Source organism: Microcebus murinus, chromosome 6 (genome assembly GCF_040939455.1).
Source record: "Microcebus murinus isolate Inina chromosome 6, M.murinus_Inina_mat1.0, whole genome shotgun sequence".
Lineage (NCBI taxonomy): Eukaryota > Metazoa > Chordata > Mammalia > Primates > Cheirogaleidae > Microcebus > Microcebus murinus.
This window is the reverse complement of record NC_134109.1, coordinates 93,568,965-93,596,767: the sequence shown is the minus strand read 5'-3', so window position 1 is coordinate 93,596,767 and position 27,803 is coordinate 93,568,965. Positions and strand designations below refer to the sequence as shown.

The window sequence follows — 27,803 nt, the reverse complement described above, 5'->3', positions numbered from 1 at the left end:
TGAAGCCCTAACCCTGAATGTGATGGTGTTTCTCCAGTGGAGATGGGTCTTTGGAATTAATTTGGGTTAGATAATGTCATCATGAGGTGACACTCTCATGATGGGATTAGTGCTCTTATAAGAAGAGATACCAGAGAGCACACATGAGAAACCATGCACACACACCACACACATACACATGCACTGAGGACAAAATGAGAAGGTAGCCCTCTGCAAGCCAGGAAAAAAAATCCCTCACCAGAACTCAATAATGCTGGCAACCCTGATCTCAGACCTCTAGTCTCCAAAACTATGAGAAAATAAATTTTTGTTGTTTAAGCCACCAAGTCTATGATATTTTGTTACAGTAGGCCAAGCTAAGTAAGACAGATTGGAAAAGAGCAATGGCAGCAAGCAGACCAAGTAAAGAGACCATTGCAATGTCCTGTAGAGAAGTAACAGGTTACAGAGATGGTAGCAGGAATTGATACCCATCAATTAGCTCTGAAAGAAAAATAAGCTACTTAACCTGGCCCAGATTTCTTAGAAGTTACATTCAAGAACCCTCACTATCCATTCCCAAGTCTTTAGTTTTGCTGGTTCACTTACCACCTATGCACATCACTGCAATTTAAGACATTAATAGATCTTCAAGAAAGCAGCATTAGTAATTATTTCAATGGGAGACTCAGAGACAGAAGGCCCCAAAACTTTCTTGAGTCCAGTTAAGCAACTGTCAAATCATCCTATAATCCTTTTCTTCCAAAGCCAGTCATTGTCTTATCCTGAAGAATAATCAGCAAATAGTACCTGTGAAGGCCACAAGTCCACTGACCTCCATCAAAGCTACCCCAATAGTCCTATTGTCTCTAGGTTCCAACCTTTAGGCTTGCCAATTTCCTTCTTTAAAATAAAATGAAAATTTCTAAACAATACAATCCTATAAAGAGACACATAAAAGAGTCATGGAAAATTCAAAAATTTCCCAGTAGAAGGCAAACCAGGTTTCTTACATACCACTAAATGGAAAAGGGCAACACTAGATGCTGAGGGAACCCTCATTTTCCCTAACCACAAATAACCGGGAAACAATAGCATCAATAGACAGCTTCAAGTCCTGATACCTTGTCATTTTCTTTTCTTTTTCTTTTCCTTTTTGAGACAGACTATCACTCTGTTGCCCAAGCTAGAGTGCTGTGGTGTCAGCCTAGCTCACAGCAACCTCAAATTCCTGGGCTCAAGCAATCCTCCTGCCTCAGCCTCCCAAGTAGCTGGGACTATAGGCCTCGTGAGCCACCATGCCCAGCTAATTTTTTTTCTATTTTTAGTTGCCCATCTCATTTTTTTCTATTATTAGTAGAGATGGGGTCTCATTCTTGCTCACATTGGCCTCAAACTCCTGACCTCAAGTGATCCTCCTGCCTCAGCCTCCTAGATTGCTAGGATTACAGGCACGAGCCACCACAACCGGCAATACCTTGTCATTTATGAATGAGACTAAGTCAGCCCTTCTTGCTACAGGCACAAGCATACAGCAGACAGTAGTTCCACTGTGTTTCCCAACCTTAACCTTGCACTCACTCATCTTCACTCAGGAGTATGCGAAGCATATTCTGCACTTTTTATTTTTTAAAGGGTTAACTCTTTACTGGCACTAAAATTCTGTTCATATTACTGCTTATCAGTACAAAGCAAAAGCAGACAATTTCTAAAACTATTTAGCTTTCACACATTCATACTTAAGCCCAGGGTTAACGTTGTCACTATAACATATGCTCAATAAACATTTCAAGCAACTGAGTTGAGAATAAAGGACTCAAGAGTATCAATTTGGGGTCTCTATGGTTTGGGATATAATTAACAAAGTCCTCACAAAGAATATGTTTGAGGATTTTACTTTATTGCTTTAACTTCCTCCCATTTAACCAAAAAGATTCATCTGGAGAATTTTGAGATTTTGAGGGATACCTACTACAAGGAGATTCCTTAGGCCATAATTTTTCTCAATTGTCTGATTTAATCTTTAATAACTGTCAGAAATGTGACCATTATATGCCACATAATATAACTAATATCTGTACAGAACCACCACCTTCTACAACTTAGAATCCCTTAAAAATTACTTAACTCATCACAGCAGTATTTTTATTCTCTTCATCATTAAACATAAGATGAACAGGCTCAGGTTGAAACACACTGCCTTAAGATCACAAATCTAGTAAGTAATAAAGCCAACACTAAACCAAAACTTTCTAACTCCAAACCCCTCCTCTTTCCAATATACCACAATGTATCTGTATCTATTCCCTACCACATTAAAGTAAACAAACCATTCTATGTAGAATAAAAAACAACAGTGCATTAGTAGGACTCTCTCAAACACCTTCAGATGCTCTTTAACAAAACAAAAGCCTGGTCTACTTTTAAATAAATGAAAACATAAAATGGACTCTCACCACCTTCTGGATATTATGAAAATTAGCACATAAATCTTTTCATTTTAATGCATTAAAAGTTCTGGTGCCAAAATTAAATTTTAACAAGTTCTATTAAAATCTCCTCTGTATGTTTGATAACATTTTAAAATAGCCTTGGAATAACTATTTTCCATCTGCTTTAACTTGCCTTTATAACTAAACAAACACTAAGTCTTTGAAAAGGGGAAAGTAAAAGTAAAGAATTTTTCCACACTGTGAAGTAACCATTCTTTTGTATGGCCTCAACTACATGAGAGCTGTGAATATTCCAATATCTTACAACTATCAAATTTCATCTTCTTCCCAAGACAGAGTCTGAAAACAGCTGAACAATAAGAGAAGACCACACAAAAAGGAATTACATTGTCCTAAAGATATTTCAGGTTGCAGCTGTTTATATTTAATATCGTGAAATACTAAAAACAAAACGCTTAACTATTTTACAGAGGCTTTGGATTATATTATTTTCTTTTTAATAAAAATAAATAAATCTTGAAGCACTTTCCTTTGGAGAATATCAACATTATACCATTTAAGACTTCTTGTTACAAGTACAAATTTTAAAGATTTCTGGAGATATTAAATTCCTCCTCTAGACAAACTGTGTTCTAGCATAGATTGGTATCAGTGCAGGTGCAACTACAACTCATCAGAGTTTGCTACTTCTGAGGGGCAATAAGAAACCACAGGCAAATGTATATCACTGTTGATTTCACTATTTCCTCTGTAAAATGAACAGTTACCAACTTCCTACAAGAATTATGAAGTAAATAGCAAATGAGTAAATATTATGAAGTACTTTTATCATTATTGATTTTTTTTAACAATAAGACTCCTCCCCTCCCCCAGTCATTCACTGGGCAAAGTCCTGCTATCATAACTGATTCGGCAGTCTCCAGAGTAAAACTCAATGTAAATGGAGTCTGCTCACCACACCATGGCTCTTAAGCTTGACAAAAGGAGTTACATGAAGAGAGATCCTGGTGCTAGCGTCTGTTTTGTGTTCCTACAGTACAGCATCTCAAAACCTTACAAAGTTTACGTAGATTTAATTATTCAACATTGTATCATGATCTCAGTTAAAACAGTAACACTGGGAAGGCTACAAGGAACAAGGCTTGCAAAGCAACCAGAAAACAGACTCTACAACAGACTAGTTTATTACACATTTCATTAAGACTTTCATAGTTGATGTTAAACAATAGTGGGACTGAACCAATGACAGGTTCCTGAGGAAATGTTCACATTCACATTCACCAGAATCACAACATGGTTGTTTCTGTTTTGTTTTTTGTTTTGTTTTTCAGAAAGGGGGTTCCTGCTTTGTCACACAGGATAGAGTGCAGTGGTGCAATCATAGCTCAGTGCAACTTCAAACTCCTGGGCCCAAGCAATCCTCCTGCTTCAGCCTCCCAAGTTGTTGGAATGACAGGCACACGCCACCACATCCAGCTAATTTTTCTTATTTTTTTTTTTTTAGAGACAGGGTCTTGCTATGTTGCCCAGGCTAGACTCAAACCCCTGGCCTCAAGCGATCCACCCACCTCAGCCTCCCAAAGTGCTGGGATTGTAGGTGTGAGCTACAGCTTCTGGCCTACAACTTGTTTTTAATAAGGATGCCTGTAATGAGTATATTTCAGAAATAAATATTATGCTACTAGTCTATGAAAACTTTTCACAGATAATAAAGGAAAGAATAAAACTTATCAAAGGCTGATTTTGTCTGTCCCATATGACAGACAAAATACAATTCAGTTTTTCAGAAAGACTTTAGAAAGGAAATATAGTGTACAGGTATATATCACATGCTACAAATCACCCCCAGCTCCTGGTAACACAAACAGTAACTAGGAAAACAAAGAATGTCAACAGCCTCCCTTCAGATAAGATCAGATTTTGCCACCAACTTACATAGTTTATGCTGAATTTAAAGGAAAATTTTTGGCTCAGACCTTTATGGATTTCAAAACTATAGATCAGGGAATGTGGATCTTTGGCAGGGAAAAGGTAGTCTCAACAAAAAATAAATAAAATATGCAACCACCTGGAATAAAAAAAAATAGCTGATACTTAGATAAGAGATATTAAGATATTTAGGATAATCTTGAAATGCTTCTAATCACCTGCCTACTTGGAAAGTTATAATCAATTCAAGTTGTCTGTATGTGCCTACCAAGAGATTCTACATGAAATAACTTTTCCGTTTACTCCAAATTGGGACCAATACTAAAAAATATTTTCTAAAATCTGAGTATGTCAATACCAAGCAGATAAGCAAATGGGCCTCTAACCATATGACAAAGAGAGCTAGATATAGCAGAGCTTCCAAATAGCAAAAACCTAAGAGGATCTGCTAACTCAGGAGAATTCAAAGATTTTTACCCCCCATCTATGAGGGGCCATATAAAATCATATTCTCAGAACTCAACTGTGGTCAAATCACACTTCTGCCATAAGTTCAAAGTGAGGCTAGTATTTTTTCCTCTCCAGTAGCATAAGCAAACCTCTTATTTAATTCCCAACAACCTCAAAACAACAACATATGCCTCCAGGACCAAGAAGCTTGATGACTGTAATTCACTCCTAGCAGAGATCCCTGTCTTGCCCTACCAATACTCACAACTCTCGCTGAGAGCAGAAGCACACCTGCTCATTGATTGTAGTAGCCTTGATCACATTAACTCCAACCAGTGTTCACTGTATCAGCCACCAATGAAGTGGTGGAGGAGTAATTATGAGCTGATCTTGTTCATTTTTAAAGCCTCAAAATAGCTCACTGGCAAAATACCAGAAGCAAACTGACAACTTTTGAGGGAGGCTACTTCCAGACAGACTTCCATTTCATAACTAGAATGATCTTTTCATCAGTCAGATTACCACAAATTCAGAGACACCTCCTCTGTCCAAATTCAGGCACTTTCTTAACACCCAAAATCAAAGCTGACAAAAAGACATGTTAGGCCAACTTTCCCCAATTTTAATAACCAAAAATAGAATAAGGCATGGTAGTCATTGTTTAAAAAAAAAAAGATGTATTATTTTTGCCCCGTACCTTATCTCAAATTGTTTTATTATATTATTTTGAAGGTTTCATCCCTGAGTCACCACCCGATGCAATAAAAATTAGTAACCAATCCCTAATCCATTTTCATTTCGGTGTGATCTTTAAATGTGATCTTTAATTCCCCAAGCAGCTTATAGTAGCTTGGATGACTCACCATGGTCTTTATGTGAGCACATTTTTAACCTGGAACACATGAGAGCACATTTTAAACACGGAACAAAAAAAAAAAAAAAAACCAAAGCTCTCTATAAAAACATACATTTTCTTCCCAAGTCAAAGGCAGCTTAAAAAATTACAGGATTATCTTACTGGAAACAGAAAACAGAGGTTCAAATAAGTCACATTACTAACAAAACTATCTTTACTTCCGCTTATGAAAATAATAGTTTTCTCCTTACCAAAACCATTTTCCCCCCCTAATGTAATGATCCCTTTTCACAGACTTCTAAAGGAACAAGAAAAGATCCAGGAATAAAGACAGCTAAAGAATATGCTGTAGAGCTGGGCTTCTCTCAAGAATAGTCACAGAATAGGTCAGTATCCAAGTCTAAACCTTACCCCCAAAGATACAAAGCAAAACAGGAGGAAGACAAAGCCATAAACCAAAACGATTATCTTTAGAACTTCAGTTTCACTCAATGATTAATGAAAACATACTTATATTACAACAAATATATTTGTGCTAGGAAGTGGAAAGTAAAATGTACATGAATTTTTAAGATAAGATTTCTTTTGCTCACTTGCAATGTTGCTTCAGGCTACCAAGGGAGTTTGTGTTCCTTCTCTGTTATTAAGAAAAAAAGGTAGAGAAGCTCTGCCCTAGAGACTCTCAACATTCTCTCCAACCTGTCTTCCCAGGTATTCTATCCTCTCAGGCCACGTAATTTTTATTTTACTTTTTTATTTAGATTATACTTCATTCTAGAATGAATTTCAAGTAGCTGCAGAGAAAATATTCACAAAATACTGTAAGTCATGGCGATGCCTAAGCATGGAAAAGGGTTTTCAAAATGTGTTTACATTCTGTTCACCATTCTGCATTCCCTCATATCTACTACTCAAAATAACAGTATTAAGAAGAAAACAACTGAAAAAAAAAGGTAAGGTTAAGTTTCTTGGTACTTGACCTTTCAAAACTGTTTATATGCTTGATCACTTCTCAGACTTACATACAATTTTATGGCACTAAAACGCAACTTTGATACATTGCCTTATAGGGGTATTTCCTCACCCCCACCAACACAAACAATTCATTTTATCCAAAGTAAAATGACATAATGCATGTAGATTGCTTATTACAAAGCCTAGCATATAACAGTAATTCAATAAACCCTGGCTATAATTCTGGCTATAATTATTATTATCATTAATATTATTTAAGAAGGTACCACAATAATAATGGCAGCTACCATTTTTAAAGCAGCTTTGTGGCAGGCAATATATAGATAACCTTATTTGATCCACACAAGGATTCTCTGAAGGTAGGCATTATTACTCACTTTTCACAAATGAGAAAAGTATGGCTCAGATGATTTAAATGACTTGCCTAGGGCCATCCAGCTAATAAGCTGCAAAGCATCCATACCAATCCAGTTGTCTGGCTCCTGAGCACAACTCTTTCCACTACACTATACTGCCTGTCTCATAAAAAGTCAGGAATTCAAGGGCTCTCTCACTGACAAGACTCCAATTAGATTCCACTCCATTTTAATAAGCACAGGTCGAAGAATGACAGGAATTCCCTCCAGTCACTACGCAACCCATTTATAGACAAATACAAACATGCACCAAATGTCATCATACACCCCCTTAGCACACTAATAAAAATGTGTATTTTTACATTAAATAATCAACCAAAGTCACTAATTTTATACATCTAACTCCACCAACAATATCCATCCTTGGCCTGAGGTTCATTTCCCTAAGGGAATTAATTCACTCACTTAAGCTTTAATTATAACTTGAAAGCACAAAAAAGCAAAATCTACATCTCCTATCCAAAAGAAATGAAGTGGGTAAAAATATATACACGTACAAAAAAGTGGTCACTACCACATTATTTATAACATCAAAAAGCAAATTAACAAAATCCCTATATGTCAAGCAGTAAGAGAACTGATTTGTTTAGTTATGCTATATTCATTCCATGTAATAGCATGCAACAATTATTTGTAAACCAACTGTTTAAAAAATCTTTAATAAGAAAATGCACACGGTGGAAGATGAAAAGAAATAAAAAAGAAGGACATAAAGTGAACTATCATTAAGCTCTCAACTTTGCAAACACAGAACTGTCAGGGAAAAAAGGATGAAAAGGAAACAAATCAAAACATAACAATTTTCTGTGTATGGTGAAATAAGCATGATTTTTTTCCCTTTTTGCGTTCCCCAATTTTTTTTCAATGATGACTATGTATTAAAACAATCTTTTTTCTGCATATAAAAAAACTGTTGTCTGAGCTCAGTGGCTTAAGTCTGTAATCCCAGACTCTGGGAGCACTCTGGGAGGCCAAGGCCAGGAGGAACGCTTGAGCTCAGGAGTTTGAGACCAGCCTGAGCAACAGTGAGACCCTGTCTCTACAAAAAAAATAGAAAAATTAGCCAGGCGTCATGGTGCACACCTGTAGTGCCAGTTATGCAGGAGGCTGTACCTACTGTAGTGCCTCCTGTAGGTGCACCTGTAGTGCCAGTTACTCGAGGATTGCTTGAGCCCAGGAGTTTGAGGTTGCAGTGAGCTATGATGATGCCACTGCACTCTAGCTGGGGTGACAGAGTGAGACCCTGTCTCCAAAAAAGAAAAAATAATTTTTTTTTTTTTTTTTGCCCAATACCTTTATACCCAGGTCTCTTCCTTCATAAATCTCCAAATTAGCCAGAAGAGTCCCGGGTCTTGTGAAATGTAAAATGCTCAAAATGATTCAGCATCTTTTTTACCTCCAGCACTACCGTCCTCCAATTATGCCAGAGCTACACAATCTTGAATCATTTCTCTTACCTACAGAAATCCAATCCTGCAAATTCTCTCAGTCCTCTACTCCTGTTATTTTTCCTTCCTACTTTCTACACTAATACCAAATCCAAACCTTCATCAGCTCATCCTGGATTAGCACACAAGCCTCCTGAATAAATAAATGCTTTCCTTATTTTAGTGCCTCTCAACTAACAATTCACTCCACCATAGTTCACTATGTGCCAGGCACTGTTCCTGGAGCTTTGCATGTATTAATTCATTTAACACTCATAACAACCTTATGGAGGATAGCTACTATTAATAGTCATACTTTACAGATTAAGAAACAAAAGCACAGATAGGCTAAGTAACTCATCCAAGATTACCCAGCAAGCAATTCACTGACAATATCTGAACCCATGCATTCTGGCTCCAGATAATACTATGTAAATATAAGCATCTTCAGGAGTGGTGTTTGAAAAAACGAGCTTCTCTTTCTCTGAAGTGTACACACCCCTGGATCAAGCCAAATTCCGATTTCCAGGTCTCTACTCATGCTGTTACTCAATCTGAGAGGCCAGTTCTTTTCTTCCCTAATTCATTTCCCCATCTCCTTCACAGTCAACTCTAAATTCAACACTTTTGAGTTTTCCTTAAACCAGTTTCCTGACTCTTCAGCACATCCTTATACTTATGGACTAAATTTAAACTACAATAATGTGCAATAGTTGACATTTTTTATGTTATAGAAATTTCCCTCATAATTTTACATTTTGTCTGCCCATCTAAATCATGAAATGTCTCTATTTCTTCTGGTCTATGACCCTCCCTATTTTCCATCTCCCCACAAGCTACTGGAATAGCAGATTGTATAAGACAGATACTAAATAAATATGCAGTTAACTGATAAAAATGAGATACATATGGCACAACTATTTAACAAATGCACAATGTTATTCATTAGTCTTTTGAACGGATATATCTAAATATTGGTCTTCTCATTTTATTTGCTGAACACAAATGTATTAGATTTGCAATTTCAACTTTCCCATCCAAAAATGTTTTCAAGTGATACCCAAAAGCAGTCCTACTACATTATGTTTTTAAAAAGGCATCCGACACATTGTCCAGAAATAGCTTTTTTTAAGAGACTCTTTCTAATAGCATTACTTTTACTCTCTTGCAGCAAGAGTTACCCAAGTCTTAGCACTAAGCAGGCAATGACATTCCAAGCATGATTACCAATTGTTCAAGAACAGAAAAAAAAATCTGGTTTTAATAAGAGTATTCTACATGGCCCCATTAAACCTAAAATTTGAAAACAACTGTTTATATTCAAGGTTGGCTATCTTCACCTATCTCTTCCTATTCTAAGAAAACTGTTTAAAAATGCAAAGAAGATATACCAAAGGATAGCTTAAAAGACAAAAACTTGAATTTGTATTTAAATGGTTAATAAAAACAAAATTAATTATAGGTATGCCTCAGTATATATAATAAACAAGTCTCTAAAATATTGTGATCTAATCAAATTGTTTTTCAAATTCATTATAAGCAATGACTCCTTAAAGAACACCACAGGAATTGTTCTGAAAAGCACACAATACTCATGGTTATAATGTTTCTGATTTTTCTGTTTTCCAGTTTATATTTCCATTTATATTTTATTTTATTTATATTTACATTCATTATATTTTTCATATCAGCTTTTCTCTAAAAAAAAAACTTCTTTGCTAATTAACTTTTACCTTAAATGAGTCACTTAAGAGCAGACCACATTTATCCTAAAAATGTTATATTTTTCCCTACAAGCCTGCTGACTCCACGGTTACTCTCATTCATCACTACAGCTTTCCTGAAGCAAATGGTTCAATTTTAACAAATTCTAACAAGTGTGTATCACTACAAATTATAATTATAAATTTCAACACTGATATGTGTACAATCTGAACTACACCCTACTTATAACCTTAAAATACCTTATGTGAAAGGTCAAACCTAGTTTCCTCTCTATTTAAAATGACCATTCCTATTACAGCTCAGTAAAAAAACACATTGGTAAAACTATGGTTTTCTCTTTCTTGATTTTTTTTTCTTGATATTTCCAAATAATGCTATGGCAATTTGAAAAGCTTACTTCATATTTAGTAGGATAACTAGGTATTTAATAATCTCATCATAGACTTTTTTAATTACTTGAAAAGTGTATGCAGGAAACCTTGTGTTGATACAGTAGTTTTTGCATCTTGACTGTACCACCATCAATAACTTATATCAATTACTATAGTTTTATAAGATGTTACCACCACAGGAAACTGGGTAAAGGGTACATGGGTTCTCTGTATAATTTCTTACAACTGCATTTGAATCTACAATCATCTCAAAATAAAAAGTTTCATTTAATTAAAAAATACTCCACAGCAATTTAACGCAAATTCATTTTTCTGGCCCTCTATCAATATTTTCAAAAAGCCTGTATATATATCTGAAAATCCACTCTCTCCCAAATGACCAGTAACTGAAGAATGAAAAACTGTATTACTTTTTAAAAATTAGGAGCTAGAAAATGCTTCTTACAATTATTCCCAAAAATATTGAGAAAGAAAAAACTCTATACTGTTACAAAAGTTTGATTTGAATAAGAGAAAGTAAAGCTTTCCGAGCTAATTAACTCTCTAGATAGAAATATGAGAGACATCCTCAATGTATACAGACGGCTTGCAAAGCGACAACATCCCACACCCTTCCAACATCTTATTCCTTGCATTCAAAAACTAACAAAGGAAATTTTCAGATATCATGAAAACACTTAATCTACTAAAAATTAAACCTTAAATCACAATTTAGATCCACACACTGAAATCGTGAAGTTGGAGATAATGGATTTACACATCTGATCCATTTCCATTTTGTCAATCCTTTCAACAAACTTTCCTTTTATGCACTGCCCTAATAGAGTACCTCACCTTTCTCTCCTACAGAAACACTTCTCTCAAGGTCATTATAAGAACACTTTCACAGAGCTTATCACACCAAGTGGCCAAATTCACTGTCTTACCATGATGCAAAGAAACTAAATACCTTAATGAATAACATTATAACAGATTCAAGACAAACAAGTAATATAAAATACACCTTTATCTTTTCCATAGTGACTTTTGACAAAGTGTCAATTATTTGTTTTGCTTTAGGAATAAGGAAAGATAACATCACATACTATAGCCTATATCATATGATTCAGTGAAAAAAAAAATTCTACACATATTACATATTATTTCTCAAAAACTACCCAATATAAAATTAAGTCATCCTCAAAAAGGACAAATAATCAAAAAAAGAAACAATATCATACAATTATAAACCATAGTTTTCATGAGGCAAAAGGGATTAACAAATGTTACTTCAAAGAACAAAAAAAAATACAAAAAACCTCTAATCTTTACAGCAGCTCTTCAAAAGTCAAGTCAGATCTTTAGCTACGTATATGCTGCAAATAAACAGGCATTAGGGTGTATTACATAATATCCTCTGAAATCAGAGCAATTATTCGAAATATCAATAAAGTACATAAAGTATATAAGTAAAACATTACTATACAATTTCTTTAAGACATTCCCTTTATGAAATCGCTACAGAAAAACCATATCTACCAGTATATTTTTATATAAAATAATCGTTTATGCCATTTTCTCTTCCCAAAATTTAAATGCATTCACTAATTATTAAAGGTCCCAGCTTTTTTTTAATTATATTTTTTTCTGGCATTTAAAACAAACCACACATAAATATTGCTATGCCCACTAAATACAGGTTTTGCTCCAACTTTCAATGGATAACAAATCTAACAGTTTAAAGCTAAAAATTTCCTATTCCAAAGAATCAAATACTGTGACCACTTACAATGTAGAAAAATAATTTTTTCTTTGTGTAATGCAACCTACTGAAAGAAGTCCAACTGCTCCAATGCCATGTTTGTAATCCACATCTAAGTTCACACACATACTTTTTAATTTCAGACTATATACATCATTCTTAATTTTAAAAAGTGAAATAAATATAATTGCCTTTACTCTGAAAACAGAATGCATTTCTAATAGCAAGTTTCTGAAGTTCACATCCTTGTTATCAATGAGTATGCAGTTAAATGTATTTTCTACGATTCAATCTGTAACAGTGTGAAACAGCAATATTACTGCTAGGTTAATGAAATATTTGAAGCATCTACTACATATTAGACAAAGTAAATTTGAAAGTTCCTGAGAATGTATTATTCACTGCAAAAATTGAGATGTTCTCAAAACATTAATAAAGAAAGGAAATACAGCTACCTTCTAAATTGAGAATTTTTTCCTTCTCTCCCCAAAACAGTAAAAATTTCAAACGATTACCAGTAAAGGGAGGTGAGAGAAGAGTCGGGGGTGGGCTAACGTTTTATGATATCCTTGTGATCAAGGATAATATTAGCCTTTAGGCTATTTAAAATCTAAAAATGTTTATTCTACTTATTTGAGAGGTAAAGGACATTCTATATTTTCCCCACAAGCTGTAATTTCACAATTAAAAATGAATTTTAGTAAATTAAATTGAGTGTATCATTTTGAAATGGAAACTTCTTAACATGTAAAGAGGTGTAAAGTTGAATTGGTTATGAAATTAACCTTATTTTCTGGTGTTTTATTCTCATAGTATTTTAAGAAATCAACTATCATTTTACTAAGAGAAATATAAAACACCAATCAAAGAGGAATTACTGAGTTTCAGCCCAGAGATCCAACAGCTGGTTTTCTTAAGATGATGCTGTCATGGCTTTATTTTTTTGCATCTCTGAGCACTAATGGATACATTTAAATTAAACAAAAAAATTACAGCTGCTGTATACTAGAATGGACCTTGTTTCTAGCATGTTTATTTTAAAATTATGAGTCTTAAAAAGTTAGAAAAACAAAAAGTGCATAAAGAAAAATGGAATAAATGTTTAATAATGAGGGAAAGTAGTTATAAATATACCAAAAGTAAATTTAAAGATGTCAGTCCTATTGTGGGAATATAAACCTAATTTAACTTCCTCTAAAAATTATCCTAATATAATCTGAATATAAGACAGAATTCAGCCATCTAATAGGTGTCATTTGAAAATAAATCTAAATTTATATTCATTTCTAACATTTATTCCATTAATATTTTAAATAACTGTCAACAAAATTGATTGCCTACAGATTTCCAAGGGAACTGCCATCTTTTAAGATAAATAAATCTTACTAATTATTGCTTGAGTCAATTCCACCTTTTATGTACACATATGCAATACCTGAATGTCATGAAGAAAGCTATTAAAACGCTTTATGTTTTTATACTAAAATGTATCACAACACCAAAACATAAGTTTCAGGTTTGAGACATCATCTTACCTGATCCACTGAACTGACTGCTTGCCAGTGTAGTTGGTCTGGTTTTCCCACTATTAACAGGTGGGGAAAACATCTGCAAAATAACCCAGATATATCTGTTAGTCCTGAAATTTTTCTAGACTCACTGCAAACTAAAGTCTACCAAGAGTCATTAATTAGTTACTATATTTCAGAGGGAAGTTGAAATAAAATTGGAGATACATTCAGACCCAGAGAGGCAAATACATTGAGTGATGCTATTTCCTAACACTAGTTGGAAATACTGGTTACATTCTGTTCTGAAAACCCAATCACTTACAGGAGAGATTCCAAGATTAATAAGTTTAAGCAGTAAATTTTTAACCCATAATTTTCACTTTGGAACTAAGTAAATCGCATCACATTTACGTTACAACTTAATACACATACACAGTCAGAATCATATCCAATTAAATTACTACATACAGTAAGGGTTAGAACACAGTTTATAAAACAGGTTTTGGTCCTGCCTCCTAGCAGCAGTTAATAAAGAAATTCAACCCATTAGAAATAAGGGCAGCGGGTCCTTTGGTTTCAGCTGATATTTTTAAGTCAGTTCCCATGTTAAGAACATATATACACAACACACATACACAAATACGTATGTGTCTTAAAATAAAAGTCCTCAGCTCAAAAGGCTGGAATTTCTAGCCCTGGACTGGTTTTCTTGCAGCTGACATCTTTCAGGTACCATAAACTATATCGGATGTTGGGGAGGAAAATGGTGAGAAGTGTTGAAGAAAAAATAATTTTTTTTTTCATTTAAAATATCCAATACCTTTAATAATCATCAGGGTCAGAAGGTGACTCAACCAAAGCTCATGATTACATTGTTCTCCTTCTAACTGGTTAAATCAAATGACCCCTCTGGCATTAAAGTTTTAAATCTGCAAGTCTAGACATTACATCAAAGTTCAGGTGTCCAACTTGGGGGAGCTGGACTCCAGCCCTGAGAACTACTGCTCAAAGCAGATGGAGTTCACGCTGCCTAGACTCCACATTGCTTTCCCCCCTCTTTCTTTCTTTTTTTTTTTTTCCGGTAAACCTCAGCAGAACCCCGTGGAAAGAGCTCTCATACCGCACTGAAGTCCAGCAGGTCGCTCAGCTCCTTGTCGGTCCCTATAGCGGCCATGCGCTGTTGCTGGGGATTCATCTTCGGCCACTTCTAGCAGGTCCTAAGGCAGAGGAAAAGGGCTCAGCGAGAGACCACCGAGGCCCAAAGTGTGTGAGGGGATGGAGAGACGCGTCGGGGAACAGGAAGCGCGCCGGGGGCGCCGGGCTGACTTCCAATACCCCCACTCGCTCCCACGGCGGCGCGAGCAGGGGGCGGGAGAGCTCGGCGCCCGCGCCGGGTCCCTCAATGCACGCGTTCCTCGGCGCGGCCCGAGAGCAACGCGGCAGCTCCCGCAACTCGCCGCCGCTCCCGCAAGTTTCCGGGCCGGTCCCTGCCCCCTCCGCGGCGCCCCCCGCTCCGCGCCGCTGCCAGGAGCTCGGCGCTCGGGGCCCGGCCGGGGCGGGGGTCTCTCGAGGAGCGGGGCGAGGAGCAATCCAGCGTCCTGCGAGCCGAGCGGCGGCGAGGGGAGATGCGAAGTGACTCACTCGCTCGGCAACAATAGAGCTGACAAGTTGCGGGGAACGCGCCGCCCGCAGGCCGGCGTCTGTGGCCGCCGCCGCCGCCCGGACGTCCCCGGCGGGCCCGGGGAATCGAAAAGCACCCCCTGCGCGTCCAAGGGGCGTTTGTAGAAAGAAAACAGAAACGCCGACAACTAGTCCCGTTCTCGCCTGGCGTCCTCCTCCCCCGGTTCGGCCTCCTCCCACTTTTGCTGCCCTGCCCGGGACCTGCCGAACAATGAGCCTGGCTCTGCGGCCGAAGCCGCCCGCTCTCCCGCGCGCCCCGGAGCCCGAGCGCCGGCCCGAGCCGAGCGCCGAGCGGGGCGCGCAGGCCGAGCGCGCCGCCCCCGGGCCTGACCGCTCGCGACTCGCGCCTCCGCCCCCACTCCGCTCCCCAACTTGGAGGGGACCCCAGGCTTGGCGCCGTACAAAGGGGTCCGGAGTTGGGGAGCGGGCCGGGGAGCCCCCGCCCCGGCAGGGACGCAGCGGGGCCCCGCAGCCTCCAACCGCGCCATGCCGTCCCCCTCCCGCTCGCCAGCCCGCAATTACCTGCCGCCCCGTCTCCGCATCCAACCACCCCGATTAAAGTTCACTTTGGCCAGGAGAGCGGGCTCGGGCTTCCCCTTGCACCGCCCGGCGGCTCGGTTCACTTTGCCCCGCACGAGCTCTCGGGTCCGGGCGGGAGAGGCGGCTCTCGGGCCTGGCCGCCCCTTCCTCCCGGGGCGGGCTGACGGTCCCCCCGAATAGAACTTGTGGGTCTCCTCAGGCGGACATTTTTTTCGCTGAGGCGGCCTCAGCACCGCGCTCGGCTCGCCTCCGGATCCCTCCGCGCCGGGAAGAGCCCGGGGTTAACCCCTTCGTCCCCGGCCCGCTCCCGCCGCCTAGGAAGTGGGGCCGGCGGAGGGGGCGGGGAGGAGCCGGCGGGAACGGGGAGGAGCCGCAGCGCGGCCGGTGGACAAAGCCCGCTGTCGGGGGAGGCGGGCTGGAGTCGGGGCCGGCGGGGAGGGGCAGGAGGCGCCTCCAGGCACACCGGGAAGCAGGGCCGGGCCGCCCGCTGAGGACGCCTCCTCCGGGCCCCCTGGGAACGGGGCGGCGGACGGCGTGGCGCCTCCTCGTGCTCGTCTCGCTGGGTCTCGAGCCCCGAAGCGGAGCAGCGGAGACGCAGCTGTGGGCGCGTCTGGATCTGCCGGCCAGCCGGAGGCCGTCCGGAGCCCGAGGCCGCAGAGCACCACAGGCCGCCGTCCCCGAGCAAGTCAGTCAGGACGCTGGACGCCACGCTGAGCCGGGCCCGGCGGCTCCGGCCCGGGGAGGCGGGCTGCCCTCGGCGCGGAAGCCGCGCGCCCGCCGAAGAGACCCGGCCGCTCTCGGAGTAGGTGCGGCTGGCCAGATTCGGTGCTGAGCCTAATGCAGGAGAAAGGGTAAAACCTCCCTCAGACCACACAAACCAGTGTGGGCCTCAGGCTTTCCAGCAGTCCACTCACCCTAGCCCCCACGTCTACACTCACTTCCTCCCACCCCAGTCCCATTCGGAGCCGCAGACTTATGCAGTGGGACGAGTTCTTGGACATGGATGGACCCAGTCTCTTCGTTGAAGAGAGAAAGCCCAGCGAGGCTAGTCAAGGCCACTATCTCGGTGCGCAAGTTCTGAACTTGGTCTGGAAGAAACCCCAGAGTAGAAAATAACCTCAATTTTTTCCCCGATTCCAGGGCGGAAGGAAGGTCTTCTGGAATGGCAGCCAATGTTTTGACTCTTGAGTCAGTGAGTGCAGCAAAACATCAGTAAGGCCCAAAGCAGAAGAAACTGAAGAAAGACACATGCAAAGTAACGAATTGAAGGAAGCAGCTGACGCCAAAGGGCAACAGTATGGCAAGAAGGAGCCACTGGATCCTGAACTTGAGTGGAAACGGAGGTAGATTCAACTACAAATATGCCATTACTGTACTTACTGGAATCGTTTCTTTGTATCTGTGGGGAATTGGTTCCAGGACTTCCTCGGATTGTCAAAGGATGCTCAAGTCCCTTATATGAGATGGCATATTCTCCCGTATACTTTAAATCCTTTCTAGATTGCTTAGATGCCCAAAACAATGTAAATAGTTGTTATACTGTATTGTTTGGAGAATAATGACAAGAAAAAACAATCTGTACATGTTCAGTACAGACGCAACTGTGGTAAGCCTGACTACATTTATGATTTGCGGTTGGTTGAATCCCAGGAATTGAAACCCCAGATATGGCGAGCCTGCTGTACAACCTTAGCTGTCCAGTGGGAGAAAGCAATTATAGTTTGGGAGTAGAGGTCTCCATGGCGCTGTATTGTCTACAACAGGACCTTATGCTAGCTCCTATGGTAGCCTAGCGTCCCCAATATCCACTCCCCCTTATTTTGGTAAACTCCCCCTGTTCTCAGACATATCCCTGCCCCAGCCACCTACAAGGAGTGTGTGGTTCCAATCTAAGCAAATTACCACAATTCCAACCTAAACAAATAAGCATAATACCATTCCCTGCCACAATTATTGGTTGACAATGGTCATGACACAGTTTGGGCCAATGAGAGGAGCAATATCCTGGGTCTTTCGGGAAAGTTTTTCTTTCATTTTTTGAGAGCTTCGGAGACAGCCTCTTCTTTCTCACGTGCTCAAAAGAACAGAGGGCCCCTGGACAGTGGGTAGTCATCTTCGAAACACAAGGTCTGGCCAGGTTGGAATAAAACAGACGTCAAGAAAGTATATACAAAAAAAAAAAAAAAGTATATACAGAGAGAGATCTGATCTTTGTGAGTCTCTAAATCAAACAGCTTCTGAACCCAGGTCTACCTTCCTTGATTAAACCTTGATTTGGATTTTCTGTTGTTTGTAATCCAGTGTGTTCTAAGCAATAAAGCCACAATGACTATGTTTTTATAGCGAAGACCTGGACATCAGGAAGTCTGATTAGATAACTTTTAAGGCCCCATTCTTAGTTCATTTTCTGCTGTTATAGTGGAATACCATAGACTGGGCAGTTTGTAAAGAACGGAAGTTTATTTAACTCACAGTGCTGGAGGCTGTGAAGTCTAACATCTCAACAGCCTTCTTGCTGCATTATCCCATGTGGAAGGGCAAGTGAGAAAGAGACGCATGCAAGACAGAGAGAGATGGGACCCAACACATCCTTATATCGGGAACCCATTCCTGAGATAACTAGCCCACTCCTGAAATAATGGCATTTATCCATCCATGAGGGCTCTGCTCACCCAAGCTCCACCCTCATGGCCTAATCACCTCTTAAAGGCCCCACCTCTCAACACTTACATTGAGGATTAAGTTTTTAACAGATGAACTTTTGGGGGACACATTCAAATTATAGTACTGTGGTAAGATATTATGGCTCAGAGGTAAAACTGGAGGGAAATCTTGGGGAAGGAGAAGGCATGGAATTCTACTGGAGAGATTTATGGTATTCCCAGGAGGAAAAGAGGGCCACTTTCTTCTCATCCTTCTCATACAACTAATTAAGAGGAAGAAATAGCTGTCTGTCCAAACCCTCAGTCATGGGACTCCCTGATTCCTCATGGCCCATATAGTTTTACTTTATAATTTGCCTTCCTCGTTAGATTGTGAACTCCTTGAGGGTTGGGGACTGACATGCATCTTTCAGTACCATGTACCTATAATAGTGCCAAGAGTATAGTAAACTCAAAAAGGGGGAGCTGGAATTAAATCTATCAATCATTTGACGTTATAAGATAGAATTATTTTTCATGCTGTAATGTGGTGTTTGTATATGACATTTTTAATTAGAGAATATTATTCCCATGAGTGAATTTCCTATAATTTCCCTGACTTATATGGAAAACAAAAGAAATATAAAAAGTGGAGTTTTGTACCACTTTCTGGGCCTTTGCTGACCTGGCTAGATAGAGCCAGAAGCCTTTATTGGAAATCTCAGAGTGACACAACCAAGTAAAACAAATTCAGTCTTAATTAATAGTACTGTCTCTGTAGGATAATATCAATATAAATCAGTGTTGAAAAATATTTAGTGAACATTTTTCACATGCAAGGCATGGTGTTAAAGGATTTTGGAACAGAAAGTCTAGAACCCACCCTTCCCTCAAGAAAGTTATAATCTAATAGATTTTAGTTCACCATTCATGGTGGTAGCCTGCTGCTGGGCAGACACAGGAATTTTGTCATCATGTTTTAGTCCCTACTTTCTAAGAGTCTCCCACTTTATACTCAAACACATACACACATACACTCACAGTGTGTGTGTGTATGGAAGACCGGAGTTGCCCAGAAAAATCTTTACTGTCAAAAGGAACAAGAGCTGAAGCAATGGGCCTTTTGCTTCCTTGGAAGAGTATCTTGACCTTGGCTCCTTTTTTAGAAGACAAGCATTCTAGAAAGCTCAGAGAAGGAGAGAGAGAAGAGAGCTAATCAAGTCAAGTGGTAAGTGGGTATAATAAATTACTGTTTGAATGGCATGACTGGCCTCGTAGCATTATCCACTTAGATCCAAGGTTGATGGCTAATGGACTGTCTAGTAGCTCTTTGCTCCAGAGGAGAACAGCTGTCCCCCTTGGACTAGAAGGAATAATTTCATGTAACAATGAGTTTAATAAGAAGTAATACCTTCAGTCCATAGCATTCCCATCACTGATGAACTAAAAGCCAAGACTTTTTACTCTGTCATGAGCCAGATTCTACAAGTGACCAACAGTCCACTCTCCCCCATTCTTTTCCATCAGCCAGCAAGAACCTTCCACCTTTGTGGGATTTCATCATAGAGATTTCACATTTTGTCTCTGAATGTTGACAGATAAAAATAGTTCTCTGCTTCTTGCTAGTAACATTTTTATCCATTATTTAAGCCATTTAGATGGCTTGTATGAATGCTGCATTCAGATTTGAGGACATGCCCCCTTAATGGTCCATCCTACTCTCAATGTGTTTTCCCCCTTTAGTTTTTCTTCTTTTGTATTTCATAAAAACACACATTTACACCAAAATTAAGACAAATTCAAAGGCCAGGAAAGGGAAAAAACCAGTAAACACTCTAGAACATCAAACCTAGCAAGCCATAGATTTCAGTTTTTAAAAACTTTTGGATTTTTGCAGACAACCAAGGATTATCAGACATCTGAAGGAAACTTCTATCTTGGAAGACAGAAACCAAAACAAATAACAAAAGGTGAACTGGTGAAAACAGACCAAGACTAAGCAAGAGAAAGAAAACTATATATATATATATGAGTTGTAACCATTAAACAAAAGCAGGCAGAGTAATATAATTTAAAAGAAGAAAGAAGTTTTCAGAATACATAAAAGAGCCTTAGAATTGAAAACAAGAGAGTATAAATGGAAAACAAGAAAATAAAAAGGATTGGAAGAGAAAAGTATGGAAACTTCCTACAAAGCAGAGCAAAAATCCAAATAGTAAAGGATCAAAAAAAAAAGGGGGGGGGGAGAAAAGTCATTAATGAGATAATCTAAGAAAAGTTTCTAGTGCTGAAGTACATGAGTTACCAAATTGAATGAGTTCATCGAGTGTCCACCACAATGGATCAGAATATATCTATACCATGTGATCAGGAAATCTAAGTACACAGCAAACAAAAAGAAGACCTTCAAGCTTCCAGATAGAACACAAAAGAAGACAAATACAAAGGACTAAAACTAAAAAAATGGCATCATTGTCCAACAACAGTACTGAAAGATACAGGGCAATGGAAAAGGACTTTCAAACATTCTGAAGAAAAAAATATTTGCTAAATTAATTAATAAATTGGGAGTATTTTTTAAATAATAATTTTTTAAATAATTCTATATATTCTTTTAAAACTAAGTATTTAGTTTTTCTCCAGTTTGGGTCCATGTGTCTTAGGGAAATAATTTGGGATATACCCCACTGGATCCCAGACAAAACATACCATGACATCACCTGCAAAAACACATACAATTGTTGCCCTCTGTTTTCTCAGCATCTCTGAAATATTTTGAAAATATTAGTGTCCTCTGAACTTTTGGCAAGCAAAGAATCTTATTATATTATTTAATTATTGTATTCTCCTTTGAAAAAGTCAAATCCAATATGCATGTTTCTTTCTTATTTTTATTTTTTTTTATTTTTTGAGATAGAATCTCACTTTGTTGCCCAGGCTAGAGTGAGTGCCATGGCGTCAGCCTAGCTCACAGCAACCTCAAACTCCTGGGCTCAAGCAATCCTCCTGCCTCAGCCTCCCAAGTAGCTGGAACTACAGGCATGCGCCACCATGCCCAGCTAATTTTTTCTATATATATTAGTTGGCCAATTAATTTCTTTCTATTTATAGTAGAGACGGGGTCTCACTCTTGCTCAGGCAGGTTTCAAACTCCTGACCTTGAGCAATCCGCCTGCCTTGGCCTCCCAGAGTGCTAGGATTATAGGCGTGAGCCACCACACCTGGCCTCTTATTTTTAGAGGAGTGGTCTCACTCTGTAGCCCAGGCTGGAGTGCAGTGGCTATTCACAGATGTGGTCATAGCACACTGTACCCTTGAACTCCTGGGCTTAAGTGGTCCTCCTGCCTCAGCTTCTGAGCTGGGACAACAGGTATGCACCATCTTGCCCAGCTTCCAGTATGCATATTGCTTATAGTCAGAGCTCAGTTATTCACTACAATGAGGGAAGCATCCCAAACACTTTTTTGGAATGTCTGTGCCATGTATTTGAAAAGGCAGCTGCCTGGGAACTAAGCCAAATAATAGAACTATCTTGGAAAAGCTGAAAAACAGCAGACTACTTATTCTGCTCCACCTATTTAACCTGTCCTTGTTTGGAATTAAAAAGTTTGAAAACTGATGTGGAGTACTAACAAGGGCTGAATACATCCCACTAGAATGTAAGCTCCATGGGGGCAGGAAATTTTTTCTTTATCTTCATTAGTATATTTCGAGCACCTAGAAGACAGTGCTGGGTACATGGCATATACTTAATAGATATTTGTTGAATTTATAAAAACCTGAAAGAATAAATGAATGACAGTGGTAATTAAGAGTCTATAAAATAGCAGCTAAATCTCTAAGTACATACCCAGGCTTCTGAAAAATGAAAATAAATTTACAATCATAATTTCCTACTGACCACGATTACAACCAAACCTGTGATTGAATGGTTGTGGACGTTTGTCATAGTCACGAATGACCATGATCTTTTAAACAGCCTTTCTATATTAAAGGACATTCCTATGATATGATTCTTGCCTACCTGATATGTAAGTCAAATCCAAACTCCTCAAGACCCTGTACAGCAGGAGCATAGACTTGTGCCCTAGGCACCTGCTTCAGACTTTGGTTCAGCAGTGAGCAGCACAAGGAAACGGCTATGACTGGAGCTGCCATTTTGTCATTTGATTTTTGGTCTTTTCCTTATTAATTTGTAGGGGCCTTAATGTAATATCAGACTTAGCCCTCTTTCAGTGATATTAGTTGCAAATATTTTCCCTCGTAATTTGTCTTTTCAAAAAAATTATATGTGGTCTATCTGCTGGATTATATGAAATACTTCAGAAAGATTATCTCCATTTGAGATTATAAAAAGAAATTTCACTTGTATTTTTTTCTAGTACTTTTATAGGGACATTTTTTGGATTTAAATCTTCAACCAGTCTGGAATTTGTTTTGATGTAAGGAGATAAGAATTCAACTTAAGTTTTCCAATTGACTATACAATTGGCCCTCAAACATTTATTGACTACAAAGCTCTGAATTACACATCTAGAACAAATTAATCTCCTCATTCAATTCATGACTTTAAAGAAACTGTGTTCAATTATCAGGAAAGAAAAGTGAGAGATAAAAGAAAATGAGATAAGAGAACTCAAAGTTCAGAGATTAAGATTTTATGAGATTTCTATTAATCTCTGTTGTTAGTCTTTGTCACCTGGAAAAACAACCTGGTGTCTATAGTTTATAATATTCCCAACAATTCTTTTAAGAACAGCCATCCCTCTGTAGTCTGATCATATGCCAGCCACCAATACTTAGCTTTTTAGTCTGTAGTTTTACTTTGTTGGTGAAAGGAAGCACTTATTCATGTACTTTAATATAGTAAGTATTCTTTGCTCTTTGTTTTTTATCTTAATATCTATTTTGGAAATAATCCTTAATCTGTGGGGGTAGCCTACACAAATCTCTAAATATGTAAGCTGACTTCCATCAGGCCATTATAAGCGCACATGAGCTAGGAGCTCCTTCCTTAAAAAGACACTGGATACTAGAACCCTCCAGAAGGGAAGAGATTGGCCTTGAATATAGGAATAGATAGAACCAGGCCTGAGATTTTCATGGAAGTAAGAAAATTCTTTGTTGGTTTTCTAAACTCCTCTTGTGACCTCAATTATTTTACTTCTAAGAACTAACAGCTAGATATCACTTCGTACAGTAGTTCTCAAAGTGTGGTCCCTGGACCAGTAATATCACTATCTCTCGGCAACTCATTCGAAATGCAAATTCTTGGGCTCCATCCAAGACCTGCTTAGTGAGTAGAGCTACATCCCAGAAACTCCAAAGGTAAGGATAGCAATCTATTTTTTTTTTTTTTTTTTTTTTTTGAGACAGAGTCTAGCTTTGCTGCCCAGGCTAGAGTGAGTGCAGTGGCATCAGCCTAGCTCACAGCAACCTCAAACTCCTGGACTCAAGCAATCCTGCTGCCTCAGCCTCCCAAGTGGCTGGGACTACAGGCATGCGCTACCATGCCTGGCTAATTTTTTCTACATATATATTAGTTGGCCAATTAATTTCTTTCTATTTATGGTAGAGACAAGGTCTCGCTCTTGCTCAGGCTGGTTTCGAACTCCTGACCTTGAGCGATCCGTCTGCCTCAGCCTCCCAGAGTGCTAGGATTACAGGTGTGAGCCACCACGCCCGGCCAGCAATCTATTTTTTAACAAGCCTTTCCTGTGATTCCAATGCATGCTAACATTTGAGAAACAATGCCTTTAGAGTAGTGGCCCTGTTAGGTCCTTAACACCTCAGGATAATTAAGATAAACATAAACTGGGCTGCCAGAGTATATTTACCTTGAACAGATAAAAACCATTAGAGAAATGTACTTAACAAGATACAGCAATACTAAAAGGAACAAAAGTACCTTTATTTTTATTTTTTTTTTTTGAGACAGAGTTTCACTCTGTCACCCACAGCTCTCTGTAACGTCAAACTCCTGGGCTCAGGCAATCCTCCTGCCTCAGCCTCCCCAGTAGCTGGGACTACAAGTGCAAGCCACCAGGCCCGGCTAATGTTTTCTATTTTTTGTGGAGATGATGTCTTGCAATCTTTCTCAGGCTGGTCTCAAACTCCTGAGCTCAAGTGATCCTCCTGCCGTGGCCTCCCAGAGTGCTACAATTACAGGCATGAGCCATTAATTAACCACTTTAAAATGGTTGCTAAAAGTGAAAGTTACTGCTGGTGAAAAGTACAGCAGAAGGACACTAGGTGACACCAAGTTTAGCTTCCACTACATGTCAGATCTTATAAATTTTTTATAAGTCATTGGCATCTTAGGCAAGTGCAATCTATTATAGTCATTTTGTTGTTTAACATTCATGAAAAGCCAGGAGAATACATGGTCAATAATCTTAAATTCTTAGGTGCATATGCCCAGTTTCCCTCGACTAAGAGTTCTTCAAGGGTAAAGACTATAAAGTATTTTCTTTTTCTTATTAATAATTGTATCTTCCCTCTAATGCCAATAATCCCTCAGTAATTGTTTATCAATTGAGAAATTGTATTTTCAGGGAAAGCTACCTTGTCTTGTAGTATATTCACCTGGGTGATTTGGTAAAATGAATTGATTGACTTGGATTAGATTATGTAAATTGCACTTAATTACCCACACTTTTATTTGAGCAGAGATAGGGAACAATTGTTCTTATATAATGCAGAAATATTTTATTTTGGGACCATCTGTTGAATTTCTAATTTCACTGCACCAGCATTTTTGTGCAATTACACATTAGGTTTTGGTGATTGGCACATTCTTCTTTAAATCCATAATGTCTTACTATCATTTTTCCTGTTTCATTTGCATTATAAGCCTACAGGATTATTTTTTATTGTTTCTAATCTTTAAACATTAAACTTAAATGTTCACCTTAAGCTTTCAAATTATATTCAGTAGCATGATGAAAGGATGCCATCGGATATTTTAAACACCTTTTACATTGAGGGGTATCAACTTCCTCTGGAATTGGGAATGAAAGCTAAGGAAAACAGTAGATGGGTCTGGCTCATTATTTCCCAGGTCTTTGCCTACTCTCTTCCGTTTTGTTTCTAATGGGCTAATATGTTCCATCTTGACTTTACTCAACTTTTATAAGGTATGCTTGTTGGGATTAAAACTGGCAAAAATGTAAATATTATTTGCCTTTTAAATCTCTGAAGTTGCATTTAGTCTTTCGATATGACTTGAAGTAGAATTAAAGAAGTGAAAATGAAAGCATTAGTAATCATCTAGATTATAGTTTCCTTCAGTAACATTTTTATTTGAACAAGCAATTTACTATTTTATTTCCCTTTTAGCCAAATCATAACAGTTTTCTCTTAGAAATGTAGCTTCATTACATTCATTTCTTGAATCAAAAGTGCTCTGATTTGTATTTCCAATGAACTCTGTAAGAACAGAGCACTAATCTATAAGAAAAAAACTCCGTAACTTGGCTCTCCCAAAGTGTTCTTGTATTGACTTGTGTGACTGTCAGTCACACTTGAGTGGAGCTCACAATGCTAATGAGAAATCAAAATCATAGGCGTATCCCCAAAGGATCCGTTAACTTCTCTCAGAGAAGCAGTGGTCTCTTCACCACAGATCAGTCCTGACCAGCTCAAAGAGTATTGGTCCCAGAAGGACAGAGCACAAGAATGCGGCTAGCCCATCAATAACATCATCTGTGTTGTTTTTGCTCCATCTGTAGAATTGAGCTGATTTATAGATAGGTACACACAGGGAACTTACAGAAAAGAACTATTTGAAACATTAGGATGATTAGCATGAACTAATAGGTAAGACAGTGGGGGTGGGGAGGAGTACACATGCTCAAATGAGAAATAGTTCTCTGCATGTCAAAGATGTCAGTGCAATGTTTTTAAAACCTAACTCAGTCAATATGTCTAAGTGGGCCCATGATTTTTGCCTATGCTGTTAATTAAAGAAACAAAGATTTACACACAGTAGACAGTTCAAAAGATTTATTTTTTTTTTTTTTTTTTTTCATTTTTTCTATTAACCAGAACATGTGGAAAAAGATTTATATTTTAAGACAAAGTATGTAACAGAATATTCATGAAAGAGGGCTTTAAAATAACTAATATGCATATCTACCTATCAAGGACATGTGAGTAAACTGAGATCTTGTGTTACAACTGTGAAGTTAGCATGGATATTTTAAAAATCATAATGATTAATGCTGGTGAACACGCAGTGATAGGCATACAAAAACACGACTGGACAGAATGTAGATTAGGAATTAATACATTCGTAATTAGTAAAAACCACTATGAAAAGCAACTTATCAATATATATCAAGACGCTTCTAAATGCTCATACTTGTGACCTAGTAATTCCATTTACAAAAATTTTCTACTTTCAGCAAAGTAGGGGGAAAGGTTTTATTTGTAGAGAAAAACATTTTATTTATGAGATAAAAAATATATATTGAGTGAAGAGGAATTGATAACAAATTATGGTAAATCCAGAGAATTTTAAAATTTGTGGTATTTTTTAAATTCCACAGTATTTTTTAATGATTTATAAAATTTTTCTTAAAATTAGAAAAGGCTAATATCAATGTTATACAAAAAAAAAAGTAGACTGTGAAATCACGAAAGCATGATCTTTTTCTGAAATTACATTTCCTTACATTTGATAGTGAATTTAGTTTCTCTATTTCAATCTATGACATTCTCTGAAACACCCCTGAAATTTACACTTTGTTTTTTCCCACTCCTGGTTTCTTTTGCCAGCCCTTCTCTAGACCCTTAGTAATGTTTCTCATACCTATATTTTTAAAAATCTTGCCCTAAATTGTAAGTAACTTTGTGCTTGATAAATTTACTGTTCTTTTAAATTTGATGTTCATTTGATTTTAATCCTAAAAGTGATATACCTTTATATTAAAATTGAAAAATGCAGAAATATAAAAAAGTGAAATAAAATCTCATATAGATCCACCACATAAAAACAACTTTTAGAAGTTTAGAGAATATTTCTCTTGTGTTCATTATGTGTCACTGTTAATTTGAAGAGTTGAAAATAACTGGGCCTTGTGCCTC

The 27,803-nt window shown here is 38.5% G+C and overlaps 1 protein-coding gene and 1 long non-coding RNA gene across 13 annotated transcripts in view; one reads left to right on the top strand and one right to left on the bottom strand.

The window, feature by feature from the left end:
* TCF12 (transcription factor 12) overlaps positions 1–16,332 on the bottom strand; it is a 356,100-nt gene extending 339,768 nt beyond the window's left edge. For 5 of the 12 annotated variants that reach the window (XM_012783051.3, XM_076004401.1, XM_076004400.1 and 2 more), the window contains exons 1-3: positions 16,057–16,331; positions 14,975–15,071; positions 13,879–13,951 (exon numbers count right to left, since the gene is read on the bottom strand). Coding sequence is in view for 10 of the 12 variants with exons in the window: in XM_076004401.1 (XP_075860516.1) it covers positions 13,879–13,951; positions 14,975–15,049 (148 nt within the window). In the remaining 2 variants the exon portion in view is untranslated. Of the gene's footprint in view, positions 1–13,878; positions 13,952–14,974; positions 15,072–16,056 lie in introns of all 12 variants that reach the window. The other 7 variants (XM_012783049.3, XM_076004402.1, XM_076004404.1 and 4 more) reach the window with 3 other exon arrangements.
* A 160-nt stretch (positions 16,333–16,492) lies between these two features.
* On the top strand, positions 16,493–18,421 carry LOC142871513 (uncharacterized). Its single transcript, XR_012919781.1, has 2 exons — positions 16,493–16,925; positions 17,215–18,421. It is a non-coding gene; the product is annotated as an uncharacterized LOC142871513 (long non-coding RNA).
* Positions 18,422–27,803: the final 9,382 nt, after the last annotated feature.